This window comes from Hypanus sabinus, chromosome 18 (assembly GCF_030144855.1).
Source record: "Hypanus sabinus isolate sHypSab1 chromosome 18, sHypSab1.hap1, whole genome shotgun sequence".
Lineage (NCBI taxonomy): Eukaryota > Metazoa > Chordata > Chondrichthyes > Myliobatiformes > Dasyatidae > Hypanus > Hypanus sabinus.
Window position 1 is genome coordinate 71841122 of NC_082723.1, and position 12512 is coordinate 71853633.

General features: G+C 41.9%; 1 protein-coding gene across 6 annotated transcripts in view; it reads left to right on the forward strand.

Annotated features, from left to right (window-relative positions):
• golga3 (golgin A3) overlaps window positions 1-12087 on the forward strand; it is an 87436-nt gene extending 75349 nt beyond the window's left edge. For all 6 annotated transcript variants that reach the window (XM_059994633.1, XM_059994638.1, XM_059994637.1 and 3 more), the window contains 5 exons: window positions 2017-2149; window positions 4096-4218; window positions 6248-6412; window positions 8957-9120; window positions 10326-12087. In XM_059994633.1, the coding sequence (XP_059850616.1) occupies window positions 2017-2149; window positions 4096-4218; window positions 6248-6412; window positions 8957-9120; window positions 10326-10533 (793 nt within the window). In that variant the 3' untranslated portion in view covers window positions 10534-12087. The remainder of the gene's footprint in view (window positions 1-2016; window positions 2150-4095; window positions 4219-6247; window positions 6413-8956; window positions 9121-10325) is intronic.
• The last annotated feature ends 425 nt before the right edge of the window (window positions 12088-12512 follow it).

Genomic DNA, 12512 nt, shown 5'->3' on the forward strand with positions numbered 1-12512 from the left:
TCTGTTAGACTTTCTCCAAGCACAGCTCTCAACCCTGCCCTCAAGTATGTTCTGGTTTCTGGTCGCTCTTTTCTTTGTTGGTAATTTTGGGTGATTTTGAATCAGGGCTGCCTGCACATAATGAACCCTGAACTGAAATATGCCTTTTGATTTGATATCCTGTTTTCTCTCGTTATATTTGTTGCTGTTTTGTATGGTTTTGTTTTTATTTACATGTGGAGGGGAGAGGAGGTGTTTGTTTTTTTCTTTGAATAGGTTCCGTAGCTTTTCTTTGTGTCGTGACTGTGGGGGGAAGATGAATCTGAGAATTGTATACTGCATACATACTGTAACAATGATCAGTGTACTTTGAAATATCTGGTCTGGGTGGATGTGGAATTATCCATCTTTGCCAGATTAGCTTAATGAGGATAGGTTGAGCTTGCTAGGGCTTTTCTCTTTGGAGTGAAGGAGAGTGAGAGTTGACAATAGAAGTATATATGATGACGAGGAGCATAGGTAGAGTGGGCAGCCATGCCTTTTTCCCAGGGCAGAAATAACTAATGCAAGGTGCATAATTTTAAGGTGATTGGAGGAAAGTATAGGTGGGATGTCAGAAGTAAGTTTTTGCACAGGGAGTGGTGGGTGTAGATGCAGCTGACAGATGCATTCGGGACTTTTAATGACCCTTAATTGACTTTTCCTGCCATTGTCTGTAAGGTGTTTGTACATTCTACCCAGAACAGCGCGAGTTTCCTCCAAGTGTTCCAGTTTCCTCCCACTATCCAAAGACATACCAGCTGGTAGGTTAATTAGTCATTGTAAATTGACCCTGATTAGGCTGGGTTGCTGGGCCACACGGCTGGAAGGACCTATTCCCATTCTGTATATCAATAAATAAATAAAACAGGCACGAGGATGAAAGAAAAACGGAGGGCTCTGTGGGAGGAAAGATGGTCGTGAACTAGGTCATAAGGTTGGCATAGCATCATGGCCAATGGCCTTATGTGTTGTACCAGAACATAGAACATTACAGCACCATTTAATGAATTTTAATGCCGAGCACTATAAAGTGTTAATTTTAGTAGGAATTTTTCTTTTGTGCTGTACTCTACCAGAGCCTCGGTGACCACTTATTTTTTCAAGTGCTTGTCTTGGAGGAAAGGTTTCTGTGAGTGGTCCCCACATCCTTCTCACAGCACAGTGTCTTTTTACGAGGCTGAGTTGCGAGCTCGACACTTAACCTGACACGGATGGTATGCGTGTCCGGAGTGGCCCGATTGGATTCAAACTCGGGAGTCCGGTGCTGATGTCACTGCACCACCAGCTGAACTAGTAGGAATAGTCAAGTAAAATAAAGGGGCATAATTTTGAAAGGGGTATAACAAAATGCTGTGGAAGTCTATGGGTACTATGTGTTAAAAGTAGAAGGGCAGAAAGTGGTTAAAGGGATCCTGGCATAGAGCCACAGAGTACAGATGTCTGAACAGGTCAGAGTTTTAAAAGAGGTTACCTAGGTTCTGAAATGCACTGGTAAGGGGTACTAGTGGTAATAGATTAAAATGCAGGACTTGAAAGTGATGTGTGGAAATTCCTGTAAGGAAGACTTTCCTGGTGCTCGGGGAGAGGGTGAGGGTGTGGGTTTGGCTGGGATCGTTCTTGTAGAACAAGCTTGGTTGAATGGTCTTCAGTGCTGTGATCATTTTCCTGAGTGAAAAAAATAATTCTTTTAAAAAGTAAATATTTTCCTAGTATTTCCCACCTTTTGAAACTGATTGTTTTGTGCAGTTAATTTTTGAAATGTTTGCTATAATGTTACAAGTACCTACAGCAGTTTCAGGGATGTGCTGGCATTGAAGAGGGTCCAAAGGAGGTTGCCAGACTAATTCCAGGAATGAAAGGGTTTGCCTCATGTTCTGCTCCATCTCTTGAACTAGATACAAGTTGTATCTTGTAAATGATTTATATCTCAATGCTTTCTCAAGTCCTTGTTATGACTGGGTGACCGTGACCCTGCTCCTTTGTGCCGTATTGCAGAGCCCAGGATAAGGAACATTCTCAGGAAGTAGCACGTTTCCAGGAGGAATTGGCTGCAGCTCATTCTCAACTGAAAATACTGCAAAGTCAGCTGGATGAGCAGCTCAACAAACCAGCTACTGTCAACCAGGAGGTAAGTCCTTCCCTGAGCCTAAAGCTATACATTGACATTGTGATGTCTAGAACACAGAACACTGAATGGTGTAACACAGTCCAGGCCTTTCAGCCCACGATGTTGTGCCTATTTTTTAACCTACTCTAAGATCAACCTAACCCTTCCCACATAACCCTGCCTTTTTCTTTTCATCCATATGGCTTTCTTAAATATCTATTCAATGTTCCTAATATATTTGCCCTTGGCTGCGTGTTTCCACACACTCACCACACTCTATGTAAAGAACGTACCTCCCTATACTTTCCTCCAATCCTCCATGCTCGCTAATTAAGCAGCATCCTGGTAAATCTCCTCTGCATCCTCCCTAAAGCTTCTCCATCCTTTCTATAATGAGGTGAGCAGAACTGAACACAACATTCCAAGTGTTGCCTAACCGGAGTTTTATACAATTGCAGCATTGCCTTGTGGTTCATGAACTTCAACACACCATATGCCTTCTTAACCGCCCTACCAATTTGAAGGATCTATGAACATGGATCCCAGGATCCCTCTATTCCCCCACACAGCAAAACTCCTATCTTAAAGTATGACTTTCCTAAGTGTAAGCCCCACCTGCACACACAAACACCAAATATTCCAGTGTACTTGGTGAATTTCTTATTTGCATAGCTTTTTGACTTCTGCAGTCCATCTAAATATTATTTGTCACTATCCACTAAAGGAGGACAAAGCATCTTGCCTGTTTACTTAAGATGTAGTAAGAATAAAAAAAAAAATAAATCCTTGCTGGAATCAGACACAATCCCATTTTTTGAATGGTCTGTTCATTCAAATGAGCAAGCGAGTTGAGGCCTTTATTGATATAATTTATACCATTTTATTTGTTTGTTTAGTTATGCATTCATTTAGTGACAGAGCACAGAGTAGGCCCTTCCAGCCCTTTGAACTATGCTGCCCCCACAAGCCCCGACAAACCCGATTAACTCTAACTTAATCACAAGACAATTTACAATGACCAGTTAACCTACCCGGTATGTCTTGGGACTTTGGGGCAACGTTCCTTCTAATTATTTATTTATTCTTTTCACAGCTGTGCAGACCTACCACTGCTCTGAGCAGGAAATTTGTACATAGCCTGAAAACTCTGCAGCAATTTAAATGTATATTTTGTAATATGCATACTACAAATATTTAGAATGAAAACTGAAAGAGATCACATACTTTTGATTTTTATTTATTAATGAAAGGTATCATGGAATACAGTCCAACAAAGAAAATCTTTCATGTTTCATAAACATTGTCTCTTTTGTCAGCGTTCAGCAGGCTGGTGGTTTATTAACAATGAGCTACCGACTTCCATTCTGTGTTTATTGTTGCAATTTATAACGGTGCTGTAAGTTGAAACACTGACAATGTAAGTATGTTGAAGCTCTAAAATGTTTCAAAGTAAATGTTTTGGTATGTTTATTATTTAGAAAATTTGTGGATTATATTCATTAACACATAGTTACAGAGTATTATATTAACATGGATTTCAAAATTGTATTAAAAAGATGACAGCTTTGTGGCAACAAAGGCTATGTGCGATAGGAGAAAACCAGAGCACCCAAGGAAAGCCCACCGGGCATTCCATGGGGAAGACATAGACGCTCCTTACAGATGGCACCAGAATTGACCTTTGAACTCCAGAATGCCCCGTGCTGTAATACCGTTGCGCCAACCAATATTCTACCATGGCAACCATAGTGTCCAGTTTCCCCTTTGGTATATTGCCTCCCCCACCCCATTTCAAATTTTGTGTTTTGTTGTCATCAGTAATGTTACGGCACTGAATCTATTAAGGTTTAAATCTTAATTACAGATGGTATTCAGCGCAGCGAGACATCTGTATGATGACAACAGTGGAGTTGCTTCAGGGCACACTTCCAATGTGTAGATTAATGAAAAGTAAAAATTCTTTACAGGTGGAGGACGTGAAGTGGGAAGTTGAACAGAAGGAAAGGGAGATCCAAGCCTTAAGGCAGCAGTTCTCAATGACGGAGCAGCGAAGTCAGAAAGAGCTGGAAGGACTTCAGGAAGCCTTGCAGGTGAGAGATGTTATTAAGAACATCTACGTCTAGGAGTCTCTGTGGCTAGCTATTAGGCAGATGAAACTGACCATACGTGACTGCTTTCTGGATGATATTCAGTATTTGAAAGAGACTTCTTGACCATAAACAGAAATAGAACATGGAACAGTACAGCATGGGAACATGCTCTTTGGCCCACAATGTTGTGCCAAACCAGCTGAAAAGCAAATCAGAAACACCCAAACATTAATCACACCTACCTACACAATGTCCATCTCCCTCTTCCTTACATCCATGTGCCTATCCAAACATCTTTTAAAACCCTCTAATGTATTTCCCTCCACCACCATACCAGGCAGCGCATTCCAAGCATCCACTGTTCTCTTGAGTAAAAATCTTACCCTCACATCCCCCTTTGAACCTATTCTCTCTCACCTTCAGTGCATGTCCTCTGGCATTAGATATTCCAACCCTGGGAAACAGATACTCCCTGTCTACTCTATCTGTGACTGTCATGATCTTACAAACCTCTATCAGATCTCCCCTCAGCCTCTGCCATTTCAGATAGAAAGAACCCAAGTTCGTCCAGCCTCTCATGCCCTCTAAAGCAGGCAGCATCCTGGTAAATCTCTTGTGAGTGCACCCAGTGAGGCAACCAGAACTGTATGCAGTACTCCAGATGTGGCCTAACCAGAGTTTTATAAAGTGTACATAACCTTTTGACTTTTGAACACAGTGCCTTGGCTAATAAAAACAAACATTCCATAAGCGGTTTTAACCACTTTCATGGAACTATGAACTTGGATCTCTCTGCTCAGCAACACTTAAGGGTCTTGCCCTTAACAGTGTACTGTCCCCTTGCATTTGCCTTACCAAGGTGCAACATGTCACATTTATCTGCCATCTACCATTTCTCTGCCCATATCTGCAGCTGATCTATATAGTGGTATATTCTTTGCCAGTCTGTTACAGACACTGGAAATCCAGAGCAACACACACAAAATCCATGAGGAGCTCAGCAGTCAGGCAGCATCTGTGGAGGGGTGTAAACAGTTGACAATTGGAACTGATGCTGTTGTGTATTCTCCTCCATTGATGCTACATAACTTGTGAGTTCCTCCTACACTTGGTGCATGTTGCTTATTCCTTATTCATTTGTTTAAAAAAAATTAATTATGTGGAAGATTCAGAAAATGGAATATGCGGGAAGAATTCAGCACAGTGAAGCGCTTTCCATGATTGCACTTGAAGAAATGGCTGAGTACAGGTGTAGTGTGCCTGGAATGTGCAGCTGTTTGGTGTAGAATCTGTACACTGGTACTGTGTTGCTATGCCGTAGAGCAGTTTGAAATGTCAGTGACTTTGCACTGAGCTCTTATCCCTTGCGGAGTCAAGCTTTTGGACCACCTGTACGACCAGCCATTCTGCATTGTGAACTGAAGTCTCGAAGGTGCAGGATGGTTGTGTTGTGGTGTGGTGTATGGAGGCAGTGGGCCCAGGCCTGAGGGTGGGGAATGAGCCAGTGTTTGGCTACTGGAGCAAACTTGGAAGCGATTCAAAGTGGCAGAACTGTGGTGAGGCAGAGGTGAAGTGGCAGGGTCCAGGCCCAAGAGCGAGGAACAGGCCAAGGTCTGACCGATTTAAGCACCGGCCAAATTAGCAAGGTTGGGTACGGGCTGAATTGAGGCAGTAGGTGCCAGGCCTGAGAGCAAAGAACGGCCTGCCGTTCGGCCAGATTGAAAAGATCAGGGTATCGGGGCTGGAGGCGAGGGACAGGCCAGTATTCAGCTGCTGCTTCGCAAGCTTTACTTGTCTCTGAGCTGAGCTGAGGCTGTGGCCTGCAAGTACCAGGCGAAGAACGGATAGAGAAAAGAGTAAGAACGACAGTGTGAACAGGGACTTCCTTAAAAACTGATGAAGGACCATGATTCCCCCCGTCATACGACACAACACATGATGATGGATTATTAGGCAATGTTTACCATATTTCCAGCATTTTTAGTAGGCGTTAGTTGTATTAAGGCACATTATCCTTTATATTTTTCAGAGTATTAAAACAAATCTGGAGGAACTGCAGGAGGAACTTTCAGCAACCCGCAAGGATAAGTTCATGCTCCAAACCAAGGTGATGGAGCTAAGAAACAGCATGAAGACGTTACTACAGCAAAACCAACAGCTAAAGATGGACCTCAAGCAGAGAAAAACACGCAAGGTCAGTGGGCAGAATGCTGCCTAAATTAGCACAAGGATCCCCAACCTCCTTTATGCCACGGATACCTGCCATTACTAGAGGGAACCCCTAGATTAAAGGATTCAGTGGTTCATCATATGACTGGGCCATAAGACATAGGAGTAGAATTAGGCCATTCAGCCCATCAAGTCTGCTGTACCATTCCATCATGGCTGATCCCAGATCCCACTCAACCCCATGCACATGGCTTCTTACCATATCCTTTGATGCCCTGATCAATTAGGAAGCAATTAATCTCCGCCTTCAATAAACCCACGGACTTGGCCTTCACCGCAGTCTGTGGCAGAGCATTCCACAGATTCACTACTCTCTGGCTAAAAAAACCTCCTCCTTACCTAAAGAGATTAATTCAAGAGTTCTGGCCAAGTGAAAGCACTAATACTAATTTTAGAACTGGAACAGACCAAACGGTTAGTAGTAAATATGGGAAAGGTATGGAGATGGGTCACAAATTCATCATTTTTCCAGGTTTAAGGAGCCAAATTAAATCAGAATCAGGTTTAATATCACCGGCATATGTTGTGAACTGTATCTTTATGTGGCAGCAATACATGCAACACATAAAAACAGCTGTAAATCACAGTAAAAACAAGGAGAAGGAAGTGCAAAAAGAGGGTGGAGAATGTAGTGAGGTCGTGTTCGTGGGTTCACTGTCCATTCAGAAATCAGACGAGGGGAAGCTGTTCCTGAATTGTTGAGTGTGTGTCTTCAGGCTTTTGGAGCTCTTTCCTGATGGTAGCAAAGAGAAGAGGGCATAACCTGGGTGATTGTGGGGGGAGGGGTCCTTAAATGATGGATGCCACCTTTTTGAAGATGTCCTGGATACTACAGAGGCTAGTGCCCATGATGGAGCTGACTGAGGTCACAGCTTGCTGCAGCTTCTTTTGCTCCTGTGCATTGCCCCACCCTCATACCAGACGCTGATGCAGCCAGTTAGAATGTTCTCCATAGTATATCTGTACAAACTTGAGAGTATCTTTGGTGACATACCAAAACTCTTAATGAAATATAGCTGCTGTCAAGCCTCCTTTGTAACTGCATTGATATGTCGGGCCCAGGATAAATCCTCAGAGATGTTGACACCCAGGATCTTGAAATTGCTCACTATTTTCCCTTCTGATCCCTCTGAGGACTGGTGTGTGTTCTATTGTCTTACCCCTTCTGAAGTCCATAATCAATTCTTTGGTCTTAATACGTTGAGTGCAAGATTGTTGCTGCGACACCACTCAACCAGCTGATCTATCATGCTCTTGTACGGCATCTCATCATCATCTGAAATTCTGCCAACAGTAGTTGTGTTATCAGCATGTTTATAAATGGCATTTGAGCTGTGCCCAGCCGCACACCCTTGGGTATAGAGAGAGAAGAACAGAGGTCTAAGTGTTGATTATTAGTGAGAAGGGTGGAGATGTGTCTCTACCAAAAGAGATGTAAGACACCTCTTCCCTCCACTAGCTTGCAGGTCTACCTTGGGTAAGGTGTAGCACCTGCTTAGCCCCCTGATCAGGGTCATGTGGAGCTTGGGAGCAGGTGATGGATGGTCATATGAGCAGTGTGTGATATTACAAATCCTGGTTATGCAACCGCTGACACCAGGAACATAATCTCTAAAGACTTGATAATGGCTGGGGTCATCCGTCTTGTAAAGACACTGCCCAGAAGAAGGCAATGGAAAACCGCTTCTGTAGAAAAATTGCCAGGAACAATCATCATCAAGACCATGATCGGCCATGTCATTCAACATGGTACATGATGATGAATATTAGTAAACATTTAGTAGATACATGACTGTGCAAAAGTCATAGGCACACTACCTATATATGCAGTAGGTATTAGATAGTGCTGTTCTCCAATCTTGGCAATCCATTTTGTCACTATACGAGGAGATATCAGTGCACTGTAATTTGTGGTGTGTCCTCTGAATGCTTGGCCTTTGTATACCTATCAATCAGCTGACTGGCTGTCATTACGGAAACTCAATTGTGACGTATAGATTATTGCTGATTGGTTGCCTGGCGAACTCTGTATTGAGGTCTGGAATTTCATCATAATTGAGTTTCCATAGTGACAACCAATCAGCTGATTGATAAGTACATAAAGGCCAAACATTCGGAGGACTCATCATGATGAACAGCGCACTGATGATGTCACTTCACACGGTGACGAAACCTTTGCAAGTAGATTACCAACGTTGGAGAAAAATTCAACCCAACCATCAAACACCCAAGCTACACATTTTGAGTTATTTCCATACAGTAGGTATTTTGTTAGACACCATGACACTGTTTAAATGTATCGCGAGGATTTTTTTGTGCATTGTGCACTAATGGTAATTCAGTGTTTTATATTAGATGTAGATGCATTTGGAGAGAAGTGAAATTTAGAAAGAAATAGAAAGATTTGGTGAGATGAGCTTGTGGGACAAAACCTTTAGGTTAGACTTACTGGCTCGATCTTGCACTTGGCACATACTGATTTTAAATAACTAAATTTTATTTTGAACAGCGAGTGGAATTGAAAGGAGATGCTGTTTCATCAAATCCTGTAACTCCAGTAAAGATCCCTGATTGTCCTGTACCTGCTGCCCTCCTTGAGGAGTTACTCAGGCCACCAACAGCTGTGAGTAAAGAGCCTCTGAACAATCTACACAGTTGTTTAAAGCAACTCAGGTAAGCTCCTTATCATTAGCTGATTTTGGCTGCTTTTTTTCTTTAATTTTTCCTAACTTTATTGATTTTGAGATACCGCATGGAACAGGCCCTTCTGTTACAATGAGCCGCACTGCCCGACAACACCAATTTAACCCTAGATTAATCACAGGACAACTTACAATGACCAATTAATCTACTAACCAGTACGGCTTTAGACTGTGGGAAGAAACCCACATGGTCATGGGAAGAATGTACAAACTTTCTTACAGAAGACACTGGTATTGAACTTCAAACTGATGCCTCAAGTGGTTAGCATTGCGCTAACCACTATACCTCTGGAGTTCCTTGTTGGATCCTGGTGTTATTGTACTCCAGAGGTTCAGAAGTCAAGAATGAGGCATGAAATAATTTTATTGAGACGTTGCAGAATAGGCCCTGTAGAGGGAAAAACTAATTCAAAATCAAAATATTGGACTCCAGCCTGCGACAACCACGGAGTCATTATACCTGCATGACACACCCTCAACTCCAGTGTTCCAAAGAGTCGAATCCTTTATTTCTATCCTTTATTGGCAATTAGCAAAGATACAATTAAGCATTATTGAGCGTTATCTCAGTGATATTGGGTGGTCAGCAAATATGTGATCTCCACCAGTCCCAGGTTACAAACTGCCACGAAATAAGCATGAAAACGGAACTTATTCCCCTCGCTTTTACCACACCCACACTTGTGTGACAAGTTACCATTATACTCATTTATAAACACATAACAGAATACATGGCAGACAGACCCTCATGCCCCTGTGAGTCACACTACCCATCAATCCACCGATTTAATCTTAGCCTGATCATGGGACAATTTACAGTGACCAATAAGCTGGTGCGTCTTTGGCCGTGGGAGGAGACCAGAGCACCCAGAGGAAATCCACATGGATGTAGGGAGTATGTACAAACACCTTACGGGCAGCAGCAGGACTGAACTCAGATTGCCTAAACTGTAAAGTGATGTGCTAACTACTACTCGATTGTGTTGCCCCTGTGAGTGAAAAACACACGTTTGTCAAAAAGTACAAATCTTATAGCAAGTTTTTTTTTTAAGTGGTTTCCGATATATGACACAGTTGTGTAATGAACTCACCAGCACAGTGGCAGTGAGACTGTTTGATTCCTGTGACAGCGGCCAGAAAGTTAACGTTTATAACGTTTTCTGCTTCCGTCCAAAGGCAAGAGATGGACAGTTTACAGCGACAGATGGAGGAGCACACAGTAACCGTGCACCAGTCGATGTCGTCATGGACGCAGATCGAAGGCCAGTTGATGGAACTGACTGCGGATGGCGCAGTTACAACAGCAGAACAGTCCAGCATTAATATAGCAACTGACCTGAGCAATAGTGCAAATAGTGACCATGTGGATGGGAGCACTCAGTAGGGAACAATTTCTGTACTGCCACACTCGGCAATGCTGATGAGTACGAAGCTTTTCCATTCCTCCTTGAGATTCATTTACATTCTGATTTTGCTTGTCAATCCATCGGCAAGTAGTTAAGGATCCTCTTTACACCTTCCTTCCATGGTTTCACACCTGCAGTTTAAGCCAACAGGCCTTGTGTGGTTTTTATTGGCTACAGGGGCCTTACTAAAAGAAGGGGAAGAAGAGATGGGGAGAGATTAGCTTTATTTATCTTTGTGGAGGCAAGTCCATCATCGGCTATGTAATGGACTGAAATAGGAGATATTCATCTCTAACCATCCCAAGCCTTTGTTCAGGATGTGAGTAAAGATCATGAGGTGAGATGTCTTTTATTCAAGAAGGGCTTAAAAGGTTAAACATATTGATTTTAATTTATTAAAATTAAACTGGTTGTAACTTTTGTATTTGAGTTCTGAAAGTTGTCAATTTAACTTGAAGTTGAAGGCGTATTTAACAGTTTAAGACTTCAGCAGCATTTTGTTGGTGCCGAAAAAAAGTCAGAAGTGTAACTGAGAACAATAGTGTGGTTTGTACAGTGCATTTTCAACTGAACATTACAAAATCTTTTATTTCTTGGGGGTGAGGGGGAAGTATTTTAAAAAAAATGTACGTTGCACCTTTGAATCTCCAAGTTGTGGAGCAAGCCAATATAACTCGAGCCAACCTCAGTGACAAGCTCTCCTTTTGAAAGTATCGGGCTTTCCTTCTGTTAACGCACTAATACACGGAGTCATCTAAATATAGCATTTCCATGTTTCTTTACACACTGGTAGAGGCTTGAATTTCTCAAAAAAATGTTGGGTTTGAGTCCATACAAGGCACCTTTGGGGTAAGGTTGGGTAAAAGCCTATGGCACACCCTGTCCCCGGGGTCACATTTGGGCTCAGTAAGTTACAAATGTTACCCATCTTTCCTAGGTGGGACAGTTCACTGGTTGGAACAGTATAAAAGAAACTTACTACCTGTCACCTGGGAATATTTGCAAGTTGGTACTTAGTCACTTAATGCTTCATAGCCGGCAGCCTCGAGAAGAGAAATAGACATTATATATGTATGGACCTTGGGTTGCAGTTTTTAAAAAAAACTTTATATGTAATACAAAAATTCCAGTCATTTTTTTGCTTTGTTATAAAGAGAAGGCATGATTATACAACTCTCAAATAAACTTTGAAAAACCTTTATTTCTTATCAGTAGGTAGAAGTTGAGCTGGAGTAATGGAAAAGGCTAACCAGAGCTACTTTAACCGTAATTAATGTATGCTCACTACTTCGATTATTGTTTTTATCATAGTAACTTACTGTCTGGCAATGCTGAAATAGTATGCTCGGTTAACAACACACTCTTCGGTTTAATTTCGGCTTCATATTTTTACGTTTTGTTCTGCCTTTACTCTGGAGGCCCACTTACATTAAACTATCTTGTACAGTACGAAAGAACCGTGAGCATGTTGAGGAACTCTGTGCATTATATTGCTGAGGAGCAATGTGCAATAAAATATTTTTTGGTAATTGTTTTTCCTGTATGCTTTACTTTTATTGACTTTTTAGTTATCAGTACAACTTATTTTCACATTGCATGTGAGATGCAGAATAAACTTGCTCAGTCATCTTCATAATTTATAGATACACAGTGGATTCCAGCTAACTGGGACACATTGGGACAGTATATATTGCCCCATTAAGAGGCTGCCCCAATTAGGCAAAGTTTCATGGAAATAATTAAAAGGTAGTTTGGGGGATAAAAGACAAGCTACCATTTAACTGAGAATCAATTTATGTATTTAAATGAAATGCAGAACAAATTAAAACACTACTAGTGTCTCTACAGTACTACAACACTATTAGTTCCTAATAGTTATCAACAGAGGTTGATTGGCTGCAAAAGAACAAAATCAGCGCCAACATCTAGTGCAGATAATGGACTGGCTTTCAATGAT